Source organism: Callospermophilus lateralis, chromosome 12 (assembly GCF_048772815.1).
Source record: "Callospermophilus lateralis isolate mCalLat2 chromosome 12, mCalLat2.hap1, whole genome shotgun sequence".
NCBI lineage: Eukaryota > Metazoa > Chordata > Mammalia > Rodentia > Sciuridae > Callospermophilus > Callospermophilus lateralis.
The window spans coordinates 97430365-97444763 of NC_135316.1; the positions used below are offsets into that span (position 1 = coordinate 97430365).

The 14399-nt window shown below is 37.1% G+C and overlaps 1 protein-coding gene across 2 annotated transcripts in view; it reads left to right on the plus strand.

Moving 5' to 3' along the window:
- The window catches only part of Dnajc3 (DnaJ heat shock protein family (Hsp40) member C3), a 62557-nt gene extending 49628 nt beyond the window's left edge, over positions 1–12929 (plus strand). For both annotated transcript variants that reach the window (XM_076871966.1, XM_076871967.1), the window contains 5 exons: positions 3261–3366; positions 3450–3570; positions 6866–6998; positions 7666–7814; positions 9317–12929. In XM_076871966.1, coding sequence (XP_076728081.1) covers positions 3261–3366; positions 3450–3570; positions 6866–6998; positions 7666–7814; positions 9317–9474 — 667 coding nt within the window. In that variant the 3' untranslated portion in view covers positions 9475–12929. The remainder of the gene's footprint in view (positions 1–3260; positions 3367–3449; positions 3571–6865; positions 6999–7665; positions 7815–9316) is intronic.
- The last annotated feature ends 1470 nt before the right edge of the window (positions 12930–14399 follow it).

A 14399-nucleotide genomic window follows, 5' to 3' on the forward strand; every position in this document is an offset into this window, starting at 1 on the left:
AATAGGGGCTTTGTTTTCTGTTTGTTATTTTTCCTTTTGGCTATTTGAGCACTTTTAGAATTCCATTTTTATTCACTTATGGAATCTTGGCATGTATCTCTTTGCCCAGCTTTTTTAGTGTTTGCTATGGATTTGACAAAACTTGTTAGTCTATAGCATCATTTTAGTAGTTTATGTGTAAAAGAACCTTATTTTCCTTTAATAGCCTTTACCCTGTACTGTTTATAATTGTCCTGTGTTTCCATACCACAATACAATGTTGTAAATTTTGCTTCAACATCAAACACAATTTAGAAACCTAAAGAAGAAAGTAAGTCTAGAATATTGTTTTAGTCTGTTTTGTGCTGCTACAATAAAATACTTGTGGCACTTTATAGTGTAATTCATTATTTTAGTGGCTGGTAAGTCCAAACAGCATGGGGCCAACATCCTATGAGGGCTCCCTGACTATGTCAGTGTGGCAGAGAAGCATGTGGGATGGCCTTATGATAACTTGCTTTCTAGAGAATTAACTTGGTTGTGGGATAACTTCATTAATATCTTTTAGAGGTGATGCCCTCAGGACTTAATAATTACCTTTCACTAGGTTCTATCTCTTAAAGGCACTGTCACACTAGAGACTAAACTTTGAGCACATGAACTTTTGGGGGATAGATTATGGCAAGTATGCACTCATATTTTGCTTGCTGTGTTCTTTTCCTTGTTAATGTTCTAAGATTCCACCTCTTATTCTTTCCTTAAGTTTTGGGTATTGAACCCAGACCCTGAGCATGTGTTCTACCACTGAACTATACCCCCAACCCTGTGTCTTTTCCTTTCATTTAGAGGACTTCCTTTAGGGTTGGTCTATTGGTTTTCTTGTATCTGAGAATATCTTGGTTTCCCTTTAATTCCCAGAGGAGATTTTCTCTGGGTATAGGATTCTGAGTTAATACAGCACCTGGAAAATTTTGTGCTACTACCATCTGGCCTCCATAGCTCTTGATAAGATTCTATGTCATTCTTATAGTTCTCCCCTCTAGAGTCTCAGGTTTCTGTTTTCAAGATTTTCCTCTTTAATAAGTTTAATTGTGATGTGTCTTGGCCTGGATTTCTTGTTACTCTACTCATAAGTCTAAACTTAGCTTCTCAAATATATTATATGCCATATCACAATATTCACTCAAGATACACCACATATGTAATGATGGTCCCCTAAGATTAAGATGACCTAATGATATAGCCATTGTAACACATTAGTCAGGTAAGATGTTGCTGGTGATGCTGACCACAACAGACTTGATAGCTGTATCCAAGTGTAGCACATACAACTATATATAATGCATAATAGTTGGTAATGATAGTGGATAACTATACTACTGGTTTTTATATACAGAGTATATTCCTTTTAGTTGTCTTTTTTTTTTTTTTTTTTTTTTAAAGTTGACTATAAAACAGCATGCTGTGTTATGTCAGCAGAAGCCTAAAACATTGTGTTAGAGGCCAGGTCTGTACCATCTGAGCTGTACCATCTGGTTTTGTGTAAATGTAGTCCTTGACACTTCTATGATGATGAAACCGCCCAAGTACACATTTTCAGAATGCAGCTCCATTGTTAAGCAACATGTAGGTTTAGCCATTATTTAAATACTTCTTTAGATCTTTGTCCTCTCCATCTTAGACTACAATGACATAAATGTTAGATCTTTTGTTAGAATCTCACAGGTCCTTGGGAGTATTCACTTAAGACTGTATTCTCTTTGTTGTTCAGACTTGACAATTTCTGTTCCAGTTAATGAATACTTTTCTCTGTTCTCTTTGTTTGCTATTGAGTACATTCAATGAGGGTTTTATTTTAATATTTTTTTAGTTCTAAAAACTCCATTTGGTCTTTCTTTGCTCAGCCATCCTGTGCTTTTCACTTGAGTTAAACTTTATTTGTAATTGCTTTTTCTTCATGGCTGCTTTAAAATCTTTATCAGATAATTCTAATACCTCTGTTTCATTGGGATTTAGTATTTTTCTCATTTGGTTTGAGATTTTTCCATTTTTTAATATGAATGGTTTTTAATTGAAACAAGGAATTCTCACTTTGTTATAAGGCTCTGGTTTTAATTTAAACCTTGCTTTTGGCTGGGTTTTTCTAACATAATTTCAGCAAAGTGGAGGGTGGCATCACCTTGTTACTGCTGGATGGAAACAGAAATTTCCTCCTTGGCTTTTGTTGATACCTGAGGGTGGGGAGGCTTCTTGCTAGAAAATAGGTTGGTACAGGCAAGAGTTCTGGCTCCTCACATGGTGTTCTCCATTAACACCACCATTGGAGGAGTAGGGTGGAGGAAAGTCCTGGCTCCCTTTTGGCCTTTTCTGTTATTGCCTTAGTAGAGATGGAGGGGAACCCCATTCAGCCTCAGCAAGGAGATGTCTAGGTTCTCCACTGGCTTTTGCTGGCCTCAGGCGTGTTATCTGAGGTATTTGGCTGGACTAAGGCCATTACTGCTGGGCTGCCCTTCTCAGGTTCTCTAGTCAGGGAGACTTTGGGTTTTATTTTTGCTTTTACATTTTTGGGTTGCTGGCATCTTCAGCTCCAAGTCTGGGATATAGGAAGCCAAAAATAAAGCCAGGGAATTTACCATCATGTTTTTCCTCAGCTCCTAAGGCCACTAGATAAGTTTGTCTTTTATCCCCTCTTTAGACTCTTAATATCTAGGGTTTTTAGTTGTACTTTTCTCTGTTTCTCCAGTTAAGTACATCTATCAACTCTCCTAAAAACTAGCTTTTCTTTTAAATGTATTGCTCTTAGGAAGCTTGGAAAGTTGGGAATCTAAGCAGGTTCCTTCCATAAGGAACTGCATTATACTTATTTGTGAATATTGGCATTTACTGATAATAACAGCCCATTATGTGCCATTTTTTCATAAAAATGTGTAGTAGCCAAAAAATAAAACTGGAACTCTATTTTGAAAGTGCTCCATTTAAGTCAAACTTCAGGTGTTTTGAGTTTCAAAATCTGAGCTTTGGTCTGTAAAGGACTTCATCACTGGGTTTGGTGTTCATAGGCATGCCTTGATGTGTCTGGGTATATCTCCTGTGGCCAGGTGTTTATCTCTGGACTGTACCTTCCATGCAGCTCTGGGTTAACAAGGTCTGAATAGTGTTTAAAGGCAGGTGCTCATTTACTTGAATTGATAAAGCAACGCACAATGAAGAGAGAGGGTCCTTTGCACAGCTCTGGAAATAGAATTTTATTGGTTACTCATCACATTTTGATCATTTAATAGATACACAGATGCAACCAGCAAATATGAATCTGTCATGAAAACAGAGCCCAGCATTGCTGAATACACAGTTCGTTCAAAAGAAAGGATCTGTCACTGCTTTTCTAAGGTAACAGTTGACTTTTCCCTGAAATGTAAATATTTAACATGATGAATAACAACCGTAAATTCTTTTCTCATACTTGCTTTTAGGATGAGAAGCCTGTTGAAGCCATTAGAGTATGTTCTGAAGTTTTACAGATAGAACCTGACAATGTGAATGCACTAAAAGATCGAGCAGAGGCCTATTTAATAGAAGAAATGTATGATGAAGGTAAATCTTTAAGGAATTTAATTTGCAGTATCTAAAGGTTCATTATGTCAAATTTACACATGTTCAGTTGCCTTTTATTTAGAACATATTTACCAGCATACCTGGGAATGTTGACAATTTTGGAAAAGTGGTAGTAAGTGTGAAATTATTCTTTCTTAGTGGAATTTAAAAGGTACATTATGGAAAGAGTTCTATTGAAAACTAGTTGAGTATAATATAAAAATTTTAGCTCTCTTTGCTGTAGGTTGGTACAGGCAAGTAGTCAACTTAGAGAAAAAAACAAAACAAATAATTTATAGATCTCATCGTCAGAGATAAACACTATTCATTTTGGATTTATATCTTTCCAGACTTTTGTCTAAGCACATTAGTCTGTATTTTATGCATATACATATATACCCACATATCCTGTGCATATGCCTAGCTTGTATAATATAAATATAAAGCATACATGAAATTCATATGTCTACTAAAAAATGATCCTCTGTGACCTTCATATTGTGTACTAACATTAGGATAGCTGCTTTTCCCCTGCTTGGTTGAAGTTGAAGAAATGAAGAGAGATTCCTGCTAGATGTTATGAGGATGCTGAATATAGGCAGTGTCCTATTTTCTGAAAGTAAGGCACATATAGCAATATACATTTTTTAAAAAAAAAAAAACAATTCTACGTATTGTTTTGTAGCTTTGTGTGACAGTATGTCATGAACATTTATTTAAGATCCTTTGAGTATGCTCCTTTCCTTTTTGAGCTACGTTGTCCCCATGAAGAGATGACTTTATGCTAGGATTTTGCATTCCAGTTAGTTTTGATCAAAGGAACATCTTGTCATCTCTACGTAAGTCCTTAGCTCTAATGGTAAAATTAGGGAAACCGCAGTAGAAAAAGCTTAGCAGTTTGGTCAGAGTTCTTCAGCTGTTAAATATAATTCAAAAGATGCTTTTGTAATGAAAAAAGCAAGTTTTGCTTTTTAGGGAAATCTAATGGCTTAATACTAATTTAAACATGAGTTTATTCTTTGTCTTATTACAAGTATAAAAATTAAATCTAAGAGGGGGACAAAGGGAGTGAAGAGAAAGTAAATGATATAAAGGAGCAATCATGATAAGAAGGCTGGATAATACTTCAGTTGAAATCTTGAGTTAAAATGAAGGCTTTCCATATTCTTCTATTTACTGGCTTTACCATTTTAAAAATCAATTTAAAAATATTTAAGCATTGATAGGTGTAGTTTTGTGAATATGGGGCTTTATTAATTTGGGGATCCATCCATAGAAAGTAAGTAAAGACTATTGTTTGAGCCCATCGAGGTGGTGCATGCCTATAATCCCAGCAACCTGGCAGCTAAGGCAGAAGGATTTCAAGTTTGCAGCCAGTCTCAGCAGTATAGTAAGACCCCATCTCAAAATATAAAAAGGGCTGGGATGTAGCTGAGTGGTTAAGCACCTCTGGCTTCAATCTCCAGTACCAAAATAAAACAAAACACAAACATTCTTGTTCAAGGATGCCTTCGATGTCAGGAAAAATGAAGGGGAACTCTTTTTAGATCTCATTGGGGCTGCTTTTGATAGGAACAAAGTGACAGTAAACCAACACCAAAATGTTAAGCAGTTACATTTGCTAGAACCTGAGGGGAGGAGCACCTGATGCATCCTGCTATACTTACTCTAGGGAGCATTTCAGAGTTCTCATGGCTGATTCTTCTTTCCAGGTTGTTGACTTAGGTCCCTAGCTCCTATATATGGGGAAGAGATTGGTCATATTAGGATCATAGAAATTTGGCTTGCTAAATTAGAAGCTGCTTATATATTTTCACACACTGATTAGAGCAACTGTCATCATCCATTTATATGAATATATAAAGTACATGTTTTGAAACTTCCAGCTGAAAGCAAGCCAGGGTGATAAGATATAGAACCTAGGGACAAGGAATATGATAAACTTGTGGTCAGATACCAAGGTTGGGGGATTTTTTTTTTTTTTCCCTAAACAGGCTTAGCAAGACTCTAGCTCAAAATAGATTCTACCAGGATGGAGAATCCCAAGATTGGGATCTAGTTAGAAGAGTCTGTGTAAAGTTTTGGTCAAAGGAGAGTCTCTGTCAATATGCAGAATACAGCATTACCTCTGGTCCTCTACCAGTCAGTCCCCATCCCATAGGCAACTGTTGTTCAGATTTTCTCCACAGATTTTATATATATATAAAGTTTTTCATTCAGCATGTTTTTGAGATTTATGTTACATGCTTTGGTAGTTCTTTTTATTGCTTAATAGCAGAAGTTGGCAAATGTTTTGTATAAAGGGCTAGATAGTAAATATTGCAGGTTCTGCATGCCATATGGTTTCTGTTGCAACGCAAAGGCAATACGCAGATGAATAGGCATGGCTGTATTCCAGTAAAACTTCATATTCAGAAACAGGCACATCTCTTTTTGCACTAAAAGAGCAAAGGCTTCCCAGTGGTAGCTGGGAAAGGTGAGAAGTGGTTTAGCTCTAGTTTGAAGAAAAACTAATTTGGGACTTAATAATGGAGAAAATCACTTACTGTTTTCTTGAAATTCTTCTCTGTATTGGGGAGCTCAGGTAGGCTTTAAGTGGGTGGCAACTGTTCAAATAAACATGCCCCCTCTATGATACCTGCCAAGCTGCCATGTCAGGGGTTCCTCCACATTGCACACCTTTCACTCTGCTTAGAGGCAGATTTGGGGGCCCCAGGAGGGATAGTGCTGCAGGCAGCTGCTCCACATGCCAGGTCAAGAGCTTGTGCAGGCTTGTTTTCATCTTAGACTACCTGATGGTTGCCTTTAAATTTTTCTTGCTCGTTAAACTGAAAATCCTTGGCCAAAAATCACTGTTGCTACTGTGTGTGTTGAAGCCTATAGTTGATGTGGTCACCCTGACTGCTGATGTGTTCTTCCTGATACCTTTCTAGCATCTCTATTAAACTGTCCACTCAGATTTTCTTTGCCAATGTCTTACTTTCCTATGAACATTCACTTCAGTTTCAGTAAAGAGTACTGTGTGTAATGTGGATTACTGATATTAATGTACATTGAAGGAGGCATACGGAGATGATGTGGGAGGGTGGGCAAGTAAACCAAGAGCAGTGCATTTTTTAACAGGCTACCTGACTTCAGCCTTAGTTGTCTTTTGTAAGTTTGTGAACAAAGTTATTACTTAAGCTTTTAGCAATAATGGTGAAGGGACATGACTTTAGTATCAATTCTGCAGGATGTGTAGAGGCAATAAATTGTAATCCCCCCTAACAGCATTATCTTAAACATATTTTGACAGCTATTCAAGATTATGAAGCTGCTCAGGAACACAATGAAAATGATCAGCAGATTCGGGAAGGTCTAGAAAAAGCACAGAGACTATTGAAACAGTCACAGAAACGAGATTATTATAAAATCTTGGGAGTAAAAAGGTGAAATTATTAAAATTTACATTGCTACTGTCTTAAAGCTAATCATATCATCTCTTTCTCTCTCCCTGATTCATTTACTTATGTAATTTTGGTCAACTATTATTCTAACAATCCTTAATAAGATAAAGCTATTTTGAATATGCCACAGGCAAGTTTGATAGAGACCAATAATAGAGAATTAAAAGTTGGTGACAAAGGCTGTACACACCAGGTTCTAGACATAGATTATTATTATTATTAGGAAGGGTTAAAGTAGTAGAAGTGAACTTTCTTTTGGTGGGGAGAGAGGGAATGAGGAAAAGAAAAATATCTTAGGCCTAAAAATAAAGTTGTGCTTTTATCATAAGACCATCTTCTGTGATCCAGTAAACTGTCAATCTTCAAACCAAAGCCTGAAACTTTGTTCTTAATAAGTAAACTAATTCCAAGGCAAATGGTTCAAAGCCTTTTTAATGCCAAACAGGAATCAAATCAAGGTATCTTAAATTATAAAATCAGTACTTTATTCTCAGAGAGATTCTTAGTGAACAGGTATCTGAGGCAGCCTGGCTGATTTTAATGGTCACACAGAGCTGGGAACTATAAAATCCCATTGGCAGTTAATCTCATTTTTTATGGAAGAAGGTTGGCTACTTAACTAATGATTGTTTGTTTTACCACCCCTCAGAAATGCCAAAAAGCAAGAAATCATTAAGGCATATAGAAAATTAGCACTGCAGTGGCACCCAGATAACTTCCAAAATGAAGAAGAAAAGAAAAAGGCTGAGAAAAAGTTCATTGACATAGCAGCTGCTAAAGAAGTTCTCTCTGATCCAGGTATTATTTGCCGTCAGCATCATCCCAGTCTCTTGAAAGTAGATTATTAAGCTCTTATTCCTTTGCCTCATCTCAGAAAGCAGTATCAGAAGTGGAGGGTGGAAAGCATGGTAAGTTGTCTTTGTGGGTCTGTGACTGGTCCTGCAGTTTTAGAAATTGTTTTATATCTGCCTCATCTGATCTGGGTCCCTCAGATCAAATGTAGAGTCAGAAGCTTGAGCTTGAATCTTTTCTACAACTTTTAGGCCTTAGGGGTTATTTTTTTCCTCTTTCCAAATCTGTGATAAAATTGAGCATAATCACAGTACCTTCTAGGTTCCTTCCATCTTCACAGGTCAGTAATGAATTCTAAACTCCCCGGAACATGGTGAGGAAACAATTGGTCAGGTCATCCTTTGCATCTCTGGGTGTGATCACCAGCAATCTTATCCTAAACCAAATATAGATTTACTGGTTGGTCAGTTCTTTTATCATATATTAACATGGCCTGAGATAATAATGAATAATGCTTTTACATTTCAGAAGTTTGATGTTAAGCTACCATTTTTTGTGCCTTCCTTGTCAGTGGAATTAGAAGCCTTGATGTGAGCTAAATACGTTCAAGGGGGCTGGGATTATAGCTCAGTGGTACAGTGCTTGCCTCACACACATGAGGCACTGGGTTTGATCCTCAGCACTACATACAAATAAATAAATATATGAATATATTGTGTCCATCTACAACTTAAAAAAAATAGAGACATTCAAGTTTTACCACTCTGGCAAATCTTTTTTGAACACCTGTTTATGCCATGGAATTGAAGTTAAATGATCCTTTGTTTTTAAGTAATGTATAACCTAGTAAGGGAGAAGGAACTGCACTTGACTTAGTAGGAACACATACTGTCCTGTTATTTGGCAACTATCAGGTGCCTACAATATCCCTCAAATGGTTGGCCCATGCAGTGTGGGGCAGCTCCATCTAACCAGGAATAAGGAGTCTTTTTTTTTTTTTTGAGGGAGGGTACTCTGGAGTGGAGCCTATCATCATGGAGCTCTGCACAGAGAAAAACACTGCAGGGTGTTTTCTGTTCTTATTCTCAAGATGAACAGCTTCTTCCCATCTCTATATAATTCCTGTATCTGCACAGTGTCTCTGCTCAGGGCTGAGAGGCACAGTAGTGGGGCACCAGTTTCAGAAAGGAAAATGAGCCTGCTAGAGGGTGCATTAAGGGGGCCTTGCTCCCCCTTGTACCTGAGGAACCACAGTGCTGCTCAGGTTGAATAATGAGGTTCTAGGAAGTTCATTTTGTGCTTGGGGAAGAGGGTGTTGGTGAAGTTATTGCTGGCACACTTAATTTTGGGGCTTAAGGTGCTAATATAGCTATTTTATCAGAAGAGTGCAACTTTTGGAAGTCTGTAGATATCTCCAAAGAGCACTACTAAAAAGTAGTTTCCTGACACCTCCCGGCCAATGTACCTTTGTTAATGCCCGGATTTTAAGTTGTTGATTTCTTTTCTAGAAATGAGGAAGAAGTTTGATGATGGAGAAGATCCCCTAGATGCAGAGAGCCAACAAGGAGGTGGTGGAAACCCTTTTCACAGAAGCTGGAACTCATGGCAAGGGTTCAATCCCTTCAGCTCAGGCGGACCATTTAGATTTAAATTCCACTTCAATTAAACCAACTGTTTTTCTGCTCTTCCTTAATTTTTTTTTTTTTAAAGATTAAAAAAATCTTGTTCTGGGATCCTAATGAAAAAAAATTTCAAATCTTTGTCCATGACCAAAGAGTTGTTTTAATAGGAAAAAATCTGTTCTTATCCACTGTAGACCTAAGGTTGATGGATCTGCAAGGGGGCGGGCAAGGATGGTTCTATCTCTGACAAGAGTCTGTATTCATTTTATGAATGTCTGGAAGAAGTAGTCTGAAGCAGCTCACCTGTGGAAGTGCTCACGTATTCTGTGTTTTCAGCACTGGAGCATGTAGATTCTTTTCTTCACAGCCTTGCATAGTACCTCTGTGAAGGAGATGTGATCTTCATGAGAAGAGGTTGTGTTTCAGTTCTTAAAGAGAAAATGAACAGATGAGATTTATTGTTCTTAGGAACAACTATGCTTAGATTTTGGTCAGTTCAGTCACTTGCTAATGTTAAATTGCTATGCCTCCTTTAAGGTATATCTGATTATTCCTGTGCAAGCGTCAACATGGCTGTCACTGAAGAAGGGGCAGAGTCTTTTAGGAAATTTGTTACCAAATGGTAGTTGATATATCCTGGTATAGACTGGATTGATGTTAAACATTTTTTTGTTTAGTACCTACAGTATACTGAAAAAAAAACTTGAATTTAATTCTAAGAACCTATGGGCCCTTTTGCTTAACATTAAACAGAACAATTGGAACCCGTTTTACATTTTATGTTATATGATAAAGCAGTGGTATTATTTGACTCCTACTTTCAAGCAATACTGTAGGGCAGTTTCTCTTTACATCTGGACTGATCCTCTGAGCAACTTCCCCATGGGAGTTGTTTGCTGGTGTGTTGGACAGCAGTTCTGCCCTCACCAGCCAGGCCTGGGTGCCTCTTAGTTCTGCCCGAAAGAAAATACAGGCTTGCAAATTGGTTGGTTTTTGCTGGCTCTGCATCCATTATCATTTCACTTCACAACGTAGCATCTCCTTCAGAGATAGTTACCTTCTTCAAAAAGAAGGGAAGGTAAGATATTATACTATTCAGTCATTGTATACTGGATAGTTTTTACCCTAAAAAATGTTTCTAAATGAATAAAGTGAATATTTATGGAACTGCTAATGCTGAATTTAAAATCTAAAATTACTTTAGATAAGAATTACCTTCATTCTAGAAAGGTTTTTGGTTTTGCCTTGAAGCATTTGAAACATTTTAAGCATTAAAAGTTCTAATATATGGCTTCTGTGAAATCAAGCATTTTAGTTCCTGTAGGGCCATCCCGACCACAAAGGACTGCAACAACCATGCACAAGTTGTTTTTCTCTAGTCACATGGAAAAAAAATGTTTTTAACTGAAGGACATAAATCACATATAACACTTAAGTGCTTTGTCCATCTATTTAGAAATCTGTTTCTTACTGATAAACTTAAATAGTGCATTTTGAAAACTAGTAAACAGCTTGCAGCTTTCATTTAATGTCTCAAAATTCAAGGCAATATGAAAATAATAAGTAAATTCATTTTGTTCTGTAATCTTAGTAATCTCATTACTTCACTAGTTATGTCAGCAATATATTTTTTTAAACTGGTTCCTTTTGTGGTTATCACTCTTTGAAATAATGATGGCCTCTACTTACTTTCAAAGGTAAGAATTTTCACACAGATCAAGGGAAATAGTAAAGTGACTCACCCTTGCATTTGGGAGCATAAAAATTTGCCAGTGGGGTTGAGGGCTGGGCATAGCTGCCTCTTAACTGGCTGCCCAGAGGGCTTTTGCATTTCATTTTTTTCTTCACTTGTAACAACTAAAATTATTGTGGATTTAGTTTAGTCAACTTAATCAAATTGTGTAGTTACTTGCTGGTTTTCAGTGAAGAGAACAACAGAGCTTTGGTGCCAAGTGTCAGTGCCACATAGGGAAACAAGTTCTCTGGGATCACTTGTGCTGATGAAGGAGGGAGGAAAGGGCTTGAGGTATCAGCCTGGATGGTTGTCAGTAGTCTTCTCGTATCCACTCAAACAGAAATACAGTCACTGTGTGTTCTCAAACAGTGACTGAGAAAAACCCTGGATGTGTAAAGGTACAAAGAAGCTGTTCTTCCACTGCTCATATGCAGTGTTAAAACATATCCCTGTAAAAAAAAAATTTCTTTTTCTGTGGGATGACTTCCACATTCCAGTCTCTCTTGAAGGACTGCAGATGCTGCAGGTAACCTTTGTGAATGTTCTGGAAAGAACAGTATCAGAGAGGGGCATATTGTTGTCTTCTGTTCTCAACTCCTCCCTTCCCTTTTGGTGGGCTACTGAAGCGTCACTGGTCTGGACTATTATACTGGGGACACTTTCTGCAGCAGGAATTAAAACATGTCAGCCTAGTTATGTTTTAAAATGTTCTAAAAAGGAAGACAGCATTTAAATCATTCCTTAGTTCTGAAAGTTTTCTTACCATGAATAGATGAACAATTGAAAACAATTCCAGTAGTTTAATAATATGAATCGGATGTGATGATTAATTTTAACATGTCTTTCTCATTAGTCAGTGTTAAAAGTATATTCTAGTTAAATATCAGTATGAAAATAAGTTGTGGGAGCTCTGATAATGGAATCTAAAAAATACCCATGATTTTTTTAAGAGAAAAAAGTTGATGATAACTAATTAGAAAAATAGTAGAATCACAATTTGAAATTGATATCATTTTTTACTCATAGGGAATAATGACAAATTTTACCTTTAAAGGCATGAAATTGGGCCAGAAGTTGTATTTCACACTTACCAAGAAGAAAGTGCAAGTTCAGAATGATTCTTCTGGTCTGTGTTGGAACCACCTGAGTTACATACACAGGGCACTGGTGATGGTCCTTGCAAAATGTTTTCACTAACTACACATCAATAGGATAACCTATAGAGAAATTTATGCAACTTTGTTGAATGTAGTTGACTTTTCCATATTTATAAAGAGAGAAGAAAACAAATGCTAATTTGTCAGTAACAACCAGTATCCTTATTCTAGATCAGATCATTCCTTTTCTGTTAGAGGCAGATTTTTTCCTGTAATTTCAAATGATGTTAAGAGGTGGGATGACTTTTTTTTAAAACAGATGATCTCATTTGCTGAATGATTCAAAAGTAAAATTAGCCACTGCGTGGCTTTGTTGTATAGTAACAGGTTTTGTTGTACTCATCTGTGGATGAAACACTTACCTGCAGAAGGAAGCAGAGCACAGGGGAGGTGAAAATTGGAGATGTTAGAGAAGTTAAGCTATTACTCTAACCCTAAGGTTGTTTGTTTTGAATAAGAGAAAAAACTAACTTAATCCATCTTGATTTAGTGTTTTAATAAAAAAGGAACCTAAAATTATTTGAAATGGATCTCAGACATGCCTACAAATATGGGTACTATTTTTATGCCCGTGTATTTTCACATTTAATAAAAATATTTATGGTCATATTAGTACTTTCTTCTTTTGATTCAATGTTTAGTCATTTTTGAATATAAAAGTTCTAAGAAAGTCCATCTTAGAAATCTGTTTCCAAACTTACTTCACGTAGAACCAGTGATAGACTCTCTTGTATGAGTTGAGCAGGAAGGTCAGAGCACAAAGGCAAGAATGACTAGAATCTTATAACTTTCAAGTCCTAAGTACACATCAACAGGATAACCTACAGAGAAACCTATAGACAGCAGAAAAAAGAAAATTCTTCCATTTTCATATTAAAACTAACACTCAAATAGCTTTGAAGACCTTCCCTTTTACTCCATTTACTTGTATTGTCCTGAGAGAGATGCTTCAGCCTATCTCAAATTTCTACCAACAAAGGTAGCTTTCTTCTTGGTTATATATTCTGCATATCCTAAGATGTAAGGGACAACTACAACACTTAAATTTGTATAGGAATTCTTGAGAAGCTCAGTTTCCTTACTTAATAATCCTCATGACATCCTGTCAACATATGAGCAGTCAGCCTTGTGTAAGGATGAGGTAAATGAGAGCAGCAGGCATGTGGCCTGCCTAAAATCAGACTGGGGAGGAACAGATTCTCTTTCCAGAGCTTCTGGCTCCATTCCCTCCCTTTCTTGGCCTGGGTCAGGCTTCATGAACATTAAAAAAGGAACCCAATTACTCTAGTCTTAAGGCACACATTTCATACCCAGGAGGCCCTTAACCTTTTTTCGCCTAGCAAATCCTCCCTCGGGAATGGGGGTGTAACAGATGATAGAGCCATAAACGTGTGTGGATTCTATGACCAGCACACTTTCTAGTGAGAGTGCTCAAGTTGCAGCATCTGTTCTCAACACACTTGCACCCTTCACTCAGGTCTGTTTTTTGACCAGGGTCAGTCTCCTGGGATAAGATACTCCCAGGGAATGAGCAGTCCTGTCTTGGAAAGGCCACCAGCAATGTTAATGTTCCAGGTATTTCTGAGAAAATAAAAATCAAACATTTTTACAAAGCACGAGAGACTTCAACCATATTTTGGTATTTGGATATTTCCTTGAGCACAGTATACCACTTACAGTTAAAAAGATTTTTCCTCCCTTACACTGGTTTCTCTAAAAGGATGTTATTTTTGTCTCCCGAGTGAAGGGTGTAGTTGTCTTAGGATTTTATGAGTACTCTTCACATACACCACCTGTTGCAATGTTTCATTCCCTGCAACTTGAGTGTCTTTGTAAGCAAGTTATCAAAGCCTCACAGAAGCAGAAAGACTGCATTCTCCAGCTGTACAGTTCCCAGCTCTCCCAAATTTTAAATTAAACAAGATTGATTTGGACCCTTTATCAAAGAACACTTTGGTTTTGAGCCATTCTTTTAAAATATGAGTAATTTTCTTTCAATTCTAATAAAAACCCTCTAACTTCTAAAGTAGAAGACATCAGGAAGCATACCAACTCTGTACTATTAGACACGTCAGAT